The sequence below is a fragment of the Schistocerca nitens genome, chromosome 3 (genome assembly GCF_023898315.1).
Source record: "Schistocerca nitens isolate TAMUIC-IGC-003100 chromosome 3, iqSchNite1.1, whole genome shotgun sequence".
Lineage (NCBI taxonomy): Eukaryota > Metazoa > Arthropoda > Insecta > Orthoptera > Acrididae > Schistocerca > Schistocerca nitens.
The window spans coordinates 616,503,393-616,519,043 of record NC_064616.1 but is presented as its reverse complement, the minus strand read 5'-3'; the positions used below and the strand labels follow the sequence as shown (position 1 = coordinate 616,519,043).

Below are 15,651 nucleotides of genomic sequence, written 5' to 3'. Positions count from 1 at the left end.
AGTCAGATAGGTTAGGTTAGATTATTCAGAAGTAGAGCTAAATGTTCTATTTCAGCTGCCGTGCTTTAAGCTTTTTTCTGTACTTCCTTAGCAACTTCTCTTAAATTTTGAGCCATGGCCACTATCCAGCTCTGACAATCCTGTTATTGACATGGCATGAAGCTTTAGCCTTCTAGATAGCTAAACAGCTTTTTTGACTTTGTTATCCGTAAATTTGATCTGTTATTGCATCATATAACTGTAATTGAAGTGTACTGTTTAGGGTGAAATGGTTACTACGTTAATTGTTAGGTACAAATATTGTGTCTTCCAGTTTTGTAAAAATTTAATGTAATTGTGTTAAATTTTGTTATTATTTTTTCAGGTTGTTATGGTGAAGAGCCTCTTTGATGACAAATCCTGCCTACATCAAATATGGAAAAAGGTTTATTCTTCTTGAATTCCTTGCTTTCCATGTGTGCTGCTCCAACATTTCTTTTGGTGAGTAATACTGCTTCTCTTGAAATAATTGTATGTTAGTGGATTACAGACACTCCTTCACTCCCACAGTAACATTTTCTGGATTCACTCATGAGCAACTAAGCTAGCTCATGAGTAGTTTTACTACACCCCATTTTTGCCCTGTTTATAATACCAATACACAGGGTGTACAACCCAGGACAACCTGGAGATCCGGGAAAAACCCGGGAATTTTTTCGTGCGGGAGAAAACCGGGGAAAACCTGGAAATTTTTTTAGAATTCTGGGAATTTGCCATTGTTTTAGTTTTCAGTTACATTATTGCAATGTTGACTGGTAAGAACCGATACTCTAACAAAGGATATTACTGTATCCCACTACTGCAGAAATCCTGTAAAACATAAACGAGAGAAGAAAATGAAAATAACTTAAATTGCAAAGGAAATGCGCCATATACGACAACGACACAGAGTGCTCATACAAGCATCTGCCAACAGCAAAATGTGTCAAAGGCTTAGGAAGACTACGCAGTGCTTTGTAACAACAAATTGCCTTTGATGAGCATGAAGTCACAACTGTTTACATTAGATTCGTTTTAGCAGTTATGAGTGGGCTCATGCGCATATGCAGTTGGATACAGGAATGTGGCTGTTGGCTGTACAAGCAATCGCAACAAGCAGCTAGATGCTACCGGGAAAAGGGGGCGCCAAATTCATATTCTTAAGGGGGGAAAAAAAAACTTGTTTCACAAAGTGCCTAACATCCAGCGCATGTTGGTCTATCGATTGTTCATATGATTTTGAAATGCATTACTGTTGGTTTTTGAACATTTTTGAATGCGTGCATAGTGTACGTGATGTCTCTGTCAGGAGAATCCTCGTAGTCTCTAGAAACAAACTTTCTGCAGACAAAAGGGGATGGGGCTATACAAGCTGAGCAGAGTAAAGCTGAACGGATGAATGCCAATCGCTGTCTGATTATGTGGTTGATTGGGTTTGTGAATGATCAAAGTTATAATTACTAGCAAAATCCATAGATTCAGACTACCGGAATGGAAATAAACAACTAACAGGAATAACAAGTAAGAAAGATCACTTATTATCTTCTCAGTGTATCTAAGAAAATGAAATTTTGACAGAAAATTTTTGGCCACTAGTAAGGACCAGTTCTACAGTCCCCGGCTAGCAGCCGCTTAAGTTCTATTCAACATAGGAAACGTGTTGTAAGAACATGTAACAACGCCCAACCGGAGAATAATCGCGGGATAACTAAACCTGGCAGGATTAGTGAAGTTAATCGGCAAACAAATTTTGACAATGGCAGGAATTGGCGATGAAAAGATTGTTTGTTAGAAAGAGGAAGGAAAAGAAATGGGGAATCACACAAATTATGGAAGAATAAGACAATTCCAAATTTATATAAAAATTTCGTAATACTACTTTTCGATCTCATGCTTGACAAATTGGTGCGTATGAGTGAAATGTGAAACTATTTCCTAACATAAAGCTTTTTGCTTGTTGAAGGCCTAATAGGTATTTGATAATCGTACTTCATGAATTATATTCTGTCGAGTTATAAAAATGACAATTTGTGCAGTCTCGTTTATTTGGTGTGTGTTACAAAATTGCTGCAATATTAGAAAGGCCTATTTTGTTTTACCTAGCAGACAGTGACAAAATAGACATAATCAGATCGAGAAACCACACCAGCATTGGGTATCGTGTATTAACTGCTTTTTCAGTATTAGATAACAACATTTCAGTTTTTCATGTAGCAAAACATTTGATGAACTTTGATGAGGTAATAGATCCTTTCGCAGAAAGGAAAGCATGCCATGTAAAGCTGTAGCAAGATTAGAGAGGAAAAAATGCTAGGAGCTAAGGATTGAAGAAATGTGTACTTTCTTGTTTGTCTCTTGTCTTTATTTATTTTAGGTATCCTACATTTAATTTTATGTCACACAAAGCAGCAAGTTATTAACTAATAGGCCATAAAGAATGCAAATTTTCTGAAGAGTTCTTGTTCTCCCAATTACAAATAATCCCATCCGCTATTAATTGTGAATTTTTTTTGAAAAAGGGGCAGGCTCTCAAACCGGCCGACTGGGAGCAGGAGAGGCACCACAGGACTTTTCAATTTCCACTGTGCTGAATATAGTTTGATGGCATCCATTATAAAATATTCACGTTTTAATTCCACAGAGCAAAATACAGTGATGTGCGATAGAAGAATGCTGTATGAAGAGGCGTGGCACTGCACTTTGGCGCACTTAAGACCAAATAACATATCCTACATTTCCTCAAACACATATGTTTTATGTTTCTGACTTTTCAGAAAGATGTGCACTACAAGATGAACATATTTTTGAAAATTCTAGTTTTTTAGTATTGACCTAGTAAGCAAATATCGTATATCCGGGGCTGATGCGCAGAGCAGTCTTCCCCTTCGTTTACTCTCACATCAAATGAAAACAAAACGGATATCTGTGGCCGGGAGCTACCAAGTGAATTAAAATACATTTACATAATTACGGAACGCTAAAATATGCTATTTATTTTAGATTTTACTTTATTTCCACTTTTCTGACAGTCAATCATTAATCACCTTGCAGAACAATGAAGTTATTTTTGTCTGTTTGCTAAAGAAATTTGATTTTTATTAACCTTTTCTGTAGAGGCAGTAAATGTATTTGAAACAAAATATTTAATTCCACAGTACTGCCTAGTTTCAACTGTTCGCTACATTCCAAGTGCATGTTTTCATTTTCTAGCACGTATGACATTATGCCATAATAAAGAACCAAACATGAGGTAATACAGTACTGGTGATCCAAGACAATTTACATCCTGAAAACACAACTGAAAAGCTTAATATCGGGTCGAGGTCTATGTCATTGGGAGTCTGGGCATTCATATGTGCACTCTAAGTATGCACTTTAAATGTGCACATTTTAGTATGGTTCACGAAATTCTGATGCTCTTGAAGTATCCTCTGATGTCTTGTTTCTTTTATGACATAATGTATAATCTTTTAATGTTTTACACATATGTACAGCTGTGGACAAAACGAGCGAGACTCCTTGCCTTTTCGTTATGCTGATCCGCACAGCCTTGAAGTCTGCTACACAGCATAACAGGCAAGGCGCCGAAGTGCTACCAACATACTATGCAAGTTCGCTCAGCTGATGTGCTGAGGTAGCTAGCACTGGAGAAAATCGTGCTTCTAAGACGCCACAGCATCGTCTGCCACCACTTCGTGGGAAACGAAATACCTCAAGTATAAGAGAATGTGTTGTATTTGCATATCTGTGACTATGACTTGGATCTAAAGTGTGGTTATGGATAGTACGTATGCTCAGATTGCTAATCTAACATCATGAATAAAGACAAGGGGAAATGAATTAGGCGTCCTCCCTCTTCCCTAACATCAAATATATTTTAGTAATTCTTTTTTAAATGAACTGCGCAGAAAATCAGTCACCAGAAGTGAATAACTTTTTAGCAACACCAGATGATATTCACAGCTTGCTGGCACGTGTTAGCAGTACGCTCAACGGCGTCATATCACGGACCGCGCGGCTCCTTGGACCTTCAGTTCGAATCCTTCCCTGGGAATGGATGTGTGTTAGGTTGGGTAGGTTGAAGTAGTTCTAGATCTAGAGGACTGATGACCTAAGCAGTTTGGTGGCATAGTTCTTAGAGCCATTTTTTGACCTTTCGCATAACTTTTCTTTATATAAACGGCCGTGTCATTAGATTGCGTTGACATAGCTTTCTTTTTTACACCACCAAGGAACCGTAAACCGCAGGAAGTGTGATACATTTCCGCTTATTATGTCCACTCGTACTAGAGGCAAACGGGTTTTAAGGGTTGGGTAGACAGATATACGGTCATGAAAGTGAGACTAGTTCCATTTTTACCGATTTATGTGACAAAATCCTAACAACGAAAATAGTTACCACAGTTACTGAAGATGAGAGCCGCATAATAATTTCCCCTACTCTTTATTCGAAATGTTCCAGTTGCAGTCAATACATCAGCATACTAATCGTAGCTATGCTTTAGATCCAAATCACGTTTACTGGAATGCAAATAAAATCCATTTGCCTATACACGTGGTAATTCCGATCCTGCTATTAATTCCACCGCGTTTTAAATGTGCGAGCATTCCCATTACTAGCTACCTTAAGGAACACTTCGTGTACTGAACGTTTTTTGGCTGTGGCACGTCTAATGCAGAATTCGAAACATTGTAGAATACGTTTGGCGGCTGCGTCACCGTTTATTTCCTGGGGTGATGCAGAATTTTCTTACTAAATTTACTTGCTAATAACAGGTTTTTGTTATTTCGATAAACATCCCGGATGATTGCCACATAAGCGGTGACATAAAGGTGGACAATTCATGTTTTTGAGTCCAGAAAGCTCTATGCAACAGAAAATCCAGATCATTTTGCCAGTTTCATTGCGAAATTGCCGGATTATTCATGTCTGAGGTAATAATAGAGGGCTATTTGCCTGGGTTGTCTGCTAGCGTAGTGAAAGGTGTTTGCTGCTGCAAGGGTGGTCTGGTTTGTTTTCGATTCTAATGTCGTTGGAGGCAGATAGACTATCAGTAAAGGAATTTTAAGAAGTTCTCGCGCCCCCAATACGTTTTATTGCTACCTTTATTCTGTACCGGAGCTCTATGGATGTCGATATGAATCTCTTGTACAATTTCATACTTGTTACTGCCTACTTTTACCGCTTTTGTCAATAATTGAATTCACTTAAGTGTGGCACTGAATGATTTTTCACTGAATTTCGTTATGAATCTTCACGCATTGCTAAATTTGCACACTTTCATGGTAGGTCAGCAATGGTAATCCTGTATGACTGGTCTGAACATTGACACAGATCATTTCGGGGCCGAATGCGCATAATATTTTTCAAATTCGTAACGATCTGGGGTACTTTGCCTTACTAAAACAGTTATGTCATCTCGATAAGCTGAAATTCATTTTTATTAGTACAGTTCGTACTAATTAGCGTTTCTTCTTTCATTTATATCTTATATTTAGGTGTTGTTGTTAACACACCAATCAGTATTAATATAGTCTTACACATGATTGAAAACAGACTGACAAATTTCGAATTTTTTTTCAATTTCACGCTTGTGCATAGTATGTTGGTAGCACTTCATCGCCTTGCCTGTTATGCTGTGTAGCAGACTTTAAAGCTGTGCGGATCAGCATAACGAAAAGGCGAGGGGTCTCGCTCGTTTTGTCCACGACTGTACATATGGGCTTCCTGCATCATGGTAGCTGCGCAAACGCGGTGTCGCCTGTTATATGCGCTCTCTGGCAACTGCTAAAACGAACCTATTTTTAACAGGTTGCAGGAAAATATTGCGAATGGTGATTTGAAAAACGTTACTTTCAAAGTAAATATCCTTTTACGTAAGTTGAACTATGTGCGAGAATGTACCATGTATTTCCTAAATCACAGAACGTTTGACTCTCATTTAAAAATAAATTCTTTGAAGATGAGCCATTTAGAAGAATTTCGAACCCTGAAGATCCGACATTTATGTCATTATTAAAAATGTTACTGGCACATTTGTGTGATATATCTTAAAGTGTAACATGCGCAAAAAAGATCAATGTTATATGTGAAAGCTTAGCTTCTCTTGCAGCTTATTATCCTTAGTGACCAATATTATATGTGAAAGCTTTGTTTTTCTTGTAGCAACACTACGTATATTAATTTAAAATATTAACTTTCCCTGTTTGTGTGTTCGTGCTACTTACCAATGATGTTGCTGTTGGCTGACTACATCACGTTTCCTATGCTCTCTGAATATCCGCTGTCATTGGCTGGCGAGATCACGTGACATGAGCTATGACTGGCTTACAAAAGCGCATCGCAATCTCGATTTCAATTATTTGAGAAGTAACATACGGTGTTTGGTGGAATTCGAATGTTTACTTTCGTAATACGGAAATACGCAGCGTACATGTTGCTGCACATCGAAAATATTTCCAAAACATGTCTTTTCCTGAGTTTCGTTTTCTGAAGTGCCGGGAAATTCTACGCCCGTGTATAAAACCATAACCATTCAAAGGATTGATAAGTTTTGCAGTTCCGAGGGAACTGTGACTTAACATGAAAAAAATGTGTTTTACCCGGGAGAAAGTGCATTTTTAACCAGGAAATCTGGGAATTTTTTGTCCTTGTCCACGTATACACCCTGGATACATCATATCATGCACTCCATGAGATACACCGAGCGAGGTGGCGCAGTGGTTAGCACACTGGACTCGCATTCGGGAGGACGACGGTTCAAACCCGTCTCCGGCCATCCTGATTTAGGTTTTCCGTGATTTCCCTAAATCGCTGCAGGCACATGCCGGGATGGTTCCTTTGAAAGGGCACGACCGATTTCCTTCCCCATCCTTCCCTCGCCCGAGCTTGCGCTCCGTCTCTAATGACCTCGTTGTCGACGGGACGTTAAACACTAATCTCCTCCTCCCTCCATGAGATACTGGAAAGTGCCAGGGAGCAATCTTGATCTGTGACCGCTGCCATTCTCGGTTCCTGGAGATTGTTGAAAGTTAAGTACACTCACTCAATGGTAACTCATGTGTGCCCAGTTGGATTGAGGTGTGGTGACTTTGGGAGGGGGAGGCTCATTTGTGCCCCTTGAGTTTTCATTTAACTGAGTTGGGGAGTGAAGGGTTGGAGCATTTTATTCATGGAGATGCAGGTGACCTGGAGGTACCTTTAGGCAGTGTCACTGATGCACGACGTTTGACAGTATATGTGTATTTGTTTATCTGTGAGAGGGAATGGCAGACATTTCAGGAACCTCATTCATGGTTACACAAACATCCCCTTGAAGAGACCACATCACCTATCAGCCTGAATGGTGCCCTGCTGGCTAGTGTGATGCGTGACCTCATGTGGTTTTCAACATACTACCTACCATCAGCATTTACCACTCACCTGTCTAGGCTACTTGGAGATGTTGTTTGATGATTCTTTAAATTTTACGATAACTTTCAGTCGATGAAGTCTGTTTTGGTATGTGCATATCCATGCAGATATATGCATGTGGATTGACTTCAGTGTATAAATATTTAAAGCTTCTAGCAGAATGCTGAGTGGTTCTGGGTGCTTCAGTCTGGAACCATGCGACCGCTACGGTTGCAGGTTCGAATCCTGCCTCGGGCATTGATGTGTGTGAGGTTGTTAGGTTAGTTAGGTTTAAGTAGTTCTAAGGTACTGATGACCTCAGATGTTAATTCCCATAGTACTCAGAGCCATTTGAATTTTTTCTAGCAGAATGCTGTTATTAACAAGATAGTTGAGTAATAAACCCCTAAACTAAAAATTTAATCTTGAGTCAGGTTATTCTGTGTGCCATATCCTACCCAGGGATGCTAGTCCGATTTGCTGAGCAGTAAAGCCAGCTTGAAATTTGAGAAATAAGCAGTTCTGTAATTCTGCTGGAATGTTGTGTGAAATCTTGAGATTTCATACATTAGTTCAGAGGGTTGCAAACTTAGTGCCTTGTGATGTGGATTATGTGTGTAGCACCACAAATACACTCCTGTCAGTAAGTTAAGGGATCTTCAAAATTCTTTAAACAACATGAGGCAAGTTGATAATGTGTGTGCTAAAAGGTGCCAAGGCAACAGTGTGACACAATGACATGGTTATATAGTATGAGTTTACTGCAGGTGGTACTTAACGTGTGTAGAGTGTATCCGGCACAGGCATACAGAGATATTATGCCATCATTTGGCAATACTCGTCAGCTTACTCACATTTTTGTTACATAAACCCATCATGAAGGAGAGCCCCAGGGATATGCAGTGAGTGAAGCTATTGACAAATGTGTAGAAACATGGTACTTCTATAAAGTATACAAACAGTCAGCTAGGGCTAGTGATAATCTGCTCACATTCAGATGTATTGGAATTACATACATAAACATAAATGCAGCTACTTTGAAAAGACCACACTATTCACCTCTGTTTTTATAACGATGATCTTTCAGCTTAAGTTGTTACTACCGTATTTACTTGAATCTAAGCCGCACCTGAAAAATGAGACTCGAAATAAAGGGAAAAAAAATTTCCCGAATCTAAGCCGCACCTGACATTTGAGACTCGAAATTCAAGGGGGGGGGGGGGGGGGGGGGGGGGAGAAAAGTTTTAGGCTGCACCTCCAAATCGAAACAAAGTTGGTCCATTGTCATATGAGACACAATTTACGTCGAATGAATGACGATACAGCTATAGTAGTTTGGTTCGAGTCGTAAGCTTAGCAGTTAAGCTTTATCAGGTACCCATTGCTATGCGTCACGCGCTCCGTCCGTATTTATACGAGTACCCTTCCTTTTTCACTTGCTTCGTCCGGTTTGAATCGATTGCTGATTTTGCTTCGATCTGATAAGTGCCGTTTTCTTTGTTATAGGTGTATACGTCACTCTAAGCTGAAAATGCATTACTGTACTGAGTCATGCATTGTTCGTCGCATTCTGATAGTGCGTGTTTACGGCCTGTCGCCGCTAGCGGCATGGCTTGCTTTTGTACGCGCTACCACCGCTTACAATAAAAAGAAGAGAGGAATTGTCTCATTAGCGAAACAATGGCAAAAGACTGCTATTTGTTGTTACTTACACTGCTGCTTTCTTTGATAATGATCAACAAGAACCAAATAATAGACTGTGTATGATAGAACATGTTCTGAACGAGAGTTAGGCGAAAATTTTTCTCCGTTTGAAAATCTTTGCGGCCGCTTCTTTAGTACATCAAATTCTGCACAGCAATTAGTCATCATCTTAGATTTATAAATCTAGTCAGTTGCCATGCTTTCATTTCTGACTGTATCACTACTAGGCATAAGAATAATACGAATATAAACATGACACGATACGTATATTCTTCCGCGTTTGCTGTTGCCTCACTCTAGTTTGTAGTTTATTGGGCAGACAGGATTTAAATGAGATAGCAGCAAACACAAAGAATACATGGCAAAATGTTTATATTCGTATTATTCTTATGGTGAAGAGAATACTGCATGTGATTCACATTTCATCAGGTTCCTACCAGAAACCATCTCTTCTCACAAGTAGGAAAAAATTCAGAACGTAGAGTTGGCCATATTGACAAACATCCCAAACAGTCTTGCCAGTCGGATTTTCGCAGTAAATTGAAATTGTGCTACATTCAAAGATGAACAATACGGAATTTGTATTTACTTCCTTGGATAATGTATGAAAATGCAGTGGTCGAAACTCGGGCAGAGAAAAAAAAGCTCGTCTTCCACCTTCCCCCCCCCCCCCCCCCCCCCCCCCCCCCCCCCCCCGGCGCAGAGGTTTTGGCGACAGTATTTATCTTTGTGCCTACAAAGCATGCCTCTGTCGCGCTACATATATTCGACGGCAGAAGTTAGTTGTGGTGGCACCTACCAACATTTTTCAGAACTTCCACTTGCTTTGCACTCGATTCTAAGCCGCAGGCGGTTTTTCAGATTACAAAAATGGAAAAAAAGTGCGGCTTAGATTCGAGTAAATACGGTATTTACATTTGTGTCTTCAAAGACAGGTTGGGTGTAATAGTTTTGATTCCTGGTGTGGCAATGGCATTAGTGGAAGCTGTGGTACATATACATTAGTATATGCATCCTGAAACATCATGCTCAACATACTGGACAAAAAATTTAAGTATGTGTTTGCTTTTCAGTGTAGATTGCTACGAGAACACAATGATGGTTCAGTATGTTGGCTTGTAACTTACCTGACTAGTGTCTTTCTGTATTTTGGGTCACATAATGTGAATCTATAAAGGTTATGATCTTTTATGAGGAATTGCTCTCTTTGTATGTGTGATATTATTATCTTTTCATATAATTGTTTACTAAGCATCCAGCGTTAAATGATGAGCAAACACAAATACTGCTCACAGCAAATTTGAATGCCAGCTGGTGGCACTGTGGACATGACACCATCAGGAATCGCAGTTCGCGTCAGAGAGCTTGTCTCCGGGCTTGGGGTTTTTTCTCTTCCACCTCTCTTCCGGGCCCCTCTGCGTACACCACCGTGGTGTGTGCCCTGCCATGCCTTTGGCTCGATTGGCACAGGGCCCGAAGGACTCGGTCTCTCCTGAGACTTTCCGCCGCCGCTTTCTTTCCATCCTTGCCACGTATCAGGGCTCTGGTGTTGTCTACACTGACAGTTTGATGGTTGCTGGTCGTGTCGGCTATGCTCTCACTCTAGGGGACCATTGCGAACAACACTCATTGCCGGCTGGCCGCAGCGTTTTCACTGCTGAGCTAGTCGCCATCTCTCATGCCCTAGAGTATATCAGCTCCTACTCAGGTGAGTCCTTCGTTTTCTGTAGCAACTTCCTGAGCGGTTTATGAGATATCGACCAGTGTTTCCCTTGCTCTCGTCTGGTGATGGCTATCCAGGAGTCCCTCCATACTCTTGCCCGTTGCGGTCGCTCTGTGGTCTTTGTGTGGACCCCTGGTCATGTCGGCATCCCGGGCAATGAACGTGTTGACATGCTGGCCAAACAGGCTGTTGGTGCACCAGCCTTATCGATTGGGCTTTCGGAGAGTGACCTCAAGGCAGTTTTGCGGTAGAATGTACTTCGCACCTGGGGTGAAGAATGGCGCACCCTGCCTTCACCAAACAAACTTCGGGCCATCAAGGAGGCTACCGGTGCGTGGCACTCCTCCTTGTGGGTCTCTCGCAAGGAGTCTGTTGTCCTGTGCCGGCTGCGTATTGGGCACACCCGGATGACGCACAGCCACTTATTGCGCTGTGAGGACCCATCTCTATGTTGCTGCGGATCCGCTTTGACAGTGGTTCACATTTTGTTGGCCTGTCGCCTTTTAGCTGTGCACAGGCAGATGTTTGCACTGCCTGATGCATTCCCTGCCCTTTTAACAGATGACACTGCCATGGCAGGCTTAGTCTTACATTTTATTTGGGCAGGGAGCTTTTATTACTTAATCTGAGTGATTGTCATTTTTTTGTTTTGAGTCTGGTCTTTGGCCTACGATTTTAGACTGGGTTATTTTTTTAGTGTGTTTCTAGGTGGTTGGCTTTTCCTTTTTTGTCTCTATTGTCGACCAACCACTGTCACACTCTGTGTGCTTTTAATTCCTTTTGTCTGTTATATGTCTGCATCTTTCTTGTCCTGTGCCGTCTGTTGTCATCTCCATTGTTTGTTTTTATTCTGTGTGGATGTTTGAAGTTTTGGAAAAAGGGACCGATGACCATAGCAGTCTGGTCCCTTCAATCCCACAAACCAACCAACCAACCATCAGGAAACTATAGTATCGGAGCAGACATAAATGGAGGAATCATTGTAGCATAGCTATGGACTGAAAATGGGAAAACCCACTGCCATGCAGAATCGCTGCTGTATTACATTCTGAAGGTGGAACAACACACTTTGAGGCAGGCGCTCATAATATTTTCGCTCATCAATGTATGTGCTAATATTTGACTGAATGTGACACACTTTCCAGAGTTGCTTTTACTCTATCAAGAATGTGCTGTAAGTGCAAAAGGATTCACCACCTCCCAAGCTGTGTCTAAATAAGTACCATGAACTTTATGGAGTATCTACAGTCAGTTTTATCATAAAGAATCTAATGCAGATTTCCTCCTCCATTGTTTCAAATGGAACTGCCACTATATGAAAATTGATACAAAATTCACCTACATACAGTTAATGTGTTTCATATATTACTTACTCAATGATCTATGTATCAGCAACTAACAAAATTTGGTAGAGTGCTGTATAAACAGTAATCAGTCATGTTAAGCGTGAAAAACCATATGCAGCTGAGAGAATTTTAAATTGCTTGTGGTAATTAGTTTGTGATCTAATTGGGACAGATGTATGGTCTATTGTTGAATCCCTCCCCCTCTCCCCTCCCCCCTCCCCCGCTGCCTCCCCCTCCCACACAATTGAATTACGGCAACATTATGCTATTCCCTTCCAACTGTATTTTGAAAAATTAAATTTACTTTCTGTTTTAAAGTGTTCGGGATCTTTACATCGTGCTGGGTCACTTGTTGTGTGTTATAAATCATTAAGAGTGAAACAATATGACAGTCTCATTTTCAGATAGCTAATTTTTGCGGATTTGAACAAATAAGTAAACTTAAATATTTAGGCACATACATTTGGGGAGGGGGGGGGGGGGTCAGCACACATACAGGCAGGTCAAAACTTTGAGCCAGTTGTGAAGTATCTTTAGATGGCTCAGTTGGTAAGCAATGGCCATTGTCCAAATCCTTGTTCAGCACACTGTCTTAATCTGTTTTTAAGGCACTGCTTTTAAAAAGCAGTGTAGTTTTCAAAATTTTGTCACAATTAATGTTAAGTTAGTTTCACCATTTGTCATTTATTACAAAAAATCACCCTTCTTTTATTGCAGGTTTTTAGTATATGGAACATGCAGTCTGTGTAGCAGTTTGATGTGGACTTCAGGATCTTAATGTGAAGACTGCAGATCATCTATAGCACCTCCAATTATATTTGAGTTATCAGTTGAACTGAATTTGGTTGAAAGAAAGAGTTGGAGTACTATTAAGAGACATAGTGAAGGCCCTTAATTCCCAGTGTATCAATGCCACAAGTAGGTGGGACAAATGTCCACCTTAAAAGATACAACCAGTTGTTCAGTGTTATTAATAAGAAATGCATTCATAAAATGCAACATTTTAGATTGGTTGTTTGTCATTTTTTGTCTTCAAGTATCAGCAGATTTAATGTGTATGTAAGACTAAATGCATTGTAAAATTCGTATCTGAACTTTAATTAATTGTGTTTGTAATACTCCAGTATGTTGTTTGGAAACCACTGCTCTTTCCACTATATGTTTGTAAAAATAGTGTTTTCGTTTGAAGCAGCTAAGAAGTACTGGTAGATTGGAGATAGGTCATGTACCTAGGTACCTCATTGCCTCTGAAAGCTGAGACTCTGTGTTCAACTTACAATCTGACACACAGTATGAATCTGCCAGGAAGTCTCGTAAGTGAATAGATTGAACTGCAGCATGTTTTGTCACTGTGTAGTGTTGTAGTGTAGTGTCACTTTGTGTAAGTTGTATTAACAGCTTTCTCTTAACAGAATGCCATATCAAAAAATCTGATGAACAAACAATAGGTGTACTGTCTGTTTAAAAGTAGTTACGTATTGATGCACTCATTTTATTTCACATTTTTCTTTATTTTCGCTCAGAGTTCACAGGGTGTTACTTTTAAACTGTATCAGAAGCTTCATAGAGAAGGTGATTTCAGGATACATGAATACTCATCTCTGGGAAGATTTTCCTGAGCTCTAATCTCAAGTTAACTGAAGTGGATATTATGTAATGAGATGTTGGCATCAAAATGTCTTCTGTATTGATTAACCTTTTATTGTTTTTGTTTGTTTGTGTGCGTGTGTGCAGACTGTCATCTAGATGCACAAATACAACTTCAGTGACAGGATAGTGGATGATGTGTGTTGCGTTCTGCATACGTGACTGAGTATTATTGGCTGCCAATGATTATCCAGAGTGCAGTATATTATTTATGTCTTCCATATTCAGTGTCACCTTGTTATAGCAAATAGTGCCAAGATGATAGTATTTGTTTTGTGGCAGAATGCGCAGCATTTGAAAATGTCTATAATAGTTACGGATTCCCTCTGTAAATCTGTTAAACAAGCTCATTTATGGCATTGAAGGATTAACAAAGACTTAGAGTTAAGTTATCTACACAACATATTGCACTAAACATGACTAGAAATCCTAGAATGCTGAGTGATGCATATATCGGTCTTCCAGAGGGCAACATCTGTCTCTATATAGAAAATATAGTTGTTCTTGTATTTTAGTGGTTCTAGTTTTAGAATTCCAGAGTGTGATGCTCAGTATTTAAGCAACAAAGATACATACAATTTTTCCACTTATTTAGGTGGTAGATTGTAATGTTTGTTCTCATAGGGGTGAGTTATAGTTAATATCACCCTCCAGTTTCTGTTATAACTGCAGTGATGTGCCGAATGGTGCTTGTTTTTATAAACGTCTGCTTCTTTGCAGTTTTGTGTTGCCTCAACATGGTTAATTTCGGTGCTGTTTTGGTAATGGCCTCATTTACTTGCTGGTTACAGTACACTGCTGGTTGTAAGTGGTTCTTAAAATTTGTTTTGGAAGAACTTCTGTGAATGATTTCCCCCCAAAAAATTATTTCCAGCTGATATGCCACATGTTACAGATAATCTTACTGAGGATGTGGCTTCTCCCAAAAAAAAAAAAAAAAAAAAAAAAAAATATATATATATATATATATATATATATATATATATATATATATATATATATATATATATATATATATATATATAGCTAAAGATATTCTTCAAAATTTTATATTTGGTTGACTGCCTAGATGTCAATCTTCCTGAAAATGCATATTTTAGCTCTTGCAGCATTATTTTCTTGAGGATATTGCACTTCTCCAAAATATTGCTATTTGTGTCATTTTTCATTGTAGGGGAAATGTATGTGTTTGTCACCTGTCTTTTGACTAGTTTGATGCGGCCTGCCACAAATTCCTCTCCTTGCCAACCTCCTAATCTCAGAGTAGCTCTTGTATCCAATGTCCTCAATAATTCATTGGATTTATTCCAGTTCCTGTCTTCTCCTACAGTTTTTAGCATCTACAGCTCCCACTAGTACAATGTGTCTTTAACACAAGTCCTATCATCCTGTTTTGTCTTCTTTTCAGTATTTTCCATACATTCCTTTCTTTGTCATTTCTATGGAGAACATTCTTATTCCTTATCTATAAGGCCACCTAATTTTCAACATTCTTCTGTAGCTCCATACCCAATATGCTTCAGTTCATTTGTGTTCCAATTTTTCACAGTCCATGATTCATTACCTGCTCCAAACGTACATTCTCAGAAATTTATTCCTCAAATAAATGTGTATGTTGATGCTAACAGACATTTTTTAGCCATCAACCTCCTCTTTGCATGTGTTAGTTTGTTTTTTATGTCTACTTTGCTTTGCCCATCATGGATTATTTCGCTTCCAAGATAGCTTTGTCTACTTGGCGATACCAGTTTTGATGTTAAGCTTCTCACTTTTTATTTCTCTGCTACGTCTCGTTACCTTCTTCAATTTACTCATAATCC

The 15,651-nt window shown here is 39.5% G+C and overlaps 1 protein-coding gene across 1 annotated transcript in view; it reads left to right on the top strand.

Moving 5' to 3' along the window:
• The window catches only part of LOC126249681 (transmembrane emp24 domain-containing protein 1), a 52,673-nt gene extending 38,359 nt beyond the window's left edge, over positions 1-14,314 (top strand). The window contains exons 5-6 of the mRNA XM_049951360.1: positions 365-480; positions 12,902-14,314. Of these exons, the coding sequence (XP_049807317.1) occupies positions 365-439 (75 nt within the window). The 3' untranslated portion in view covers positions 440-480; positions 12,902-14,314. The remainder of the gene's footprint in view (positions 1-364; positions 481-12,901) is intronic.
• Positions 14,315-15,651: the final 1,337 nt, after the last annotated feature.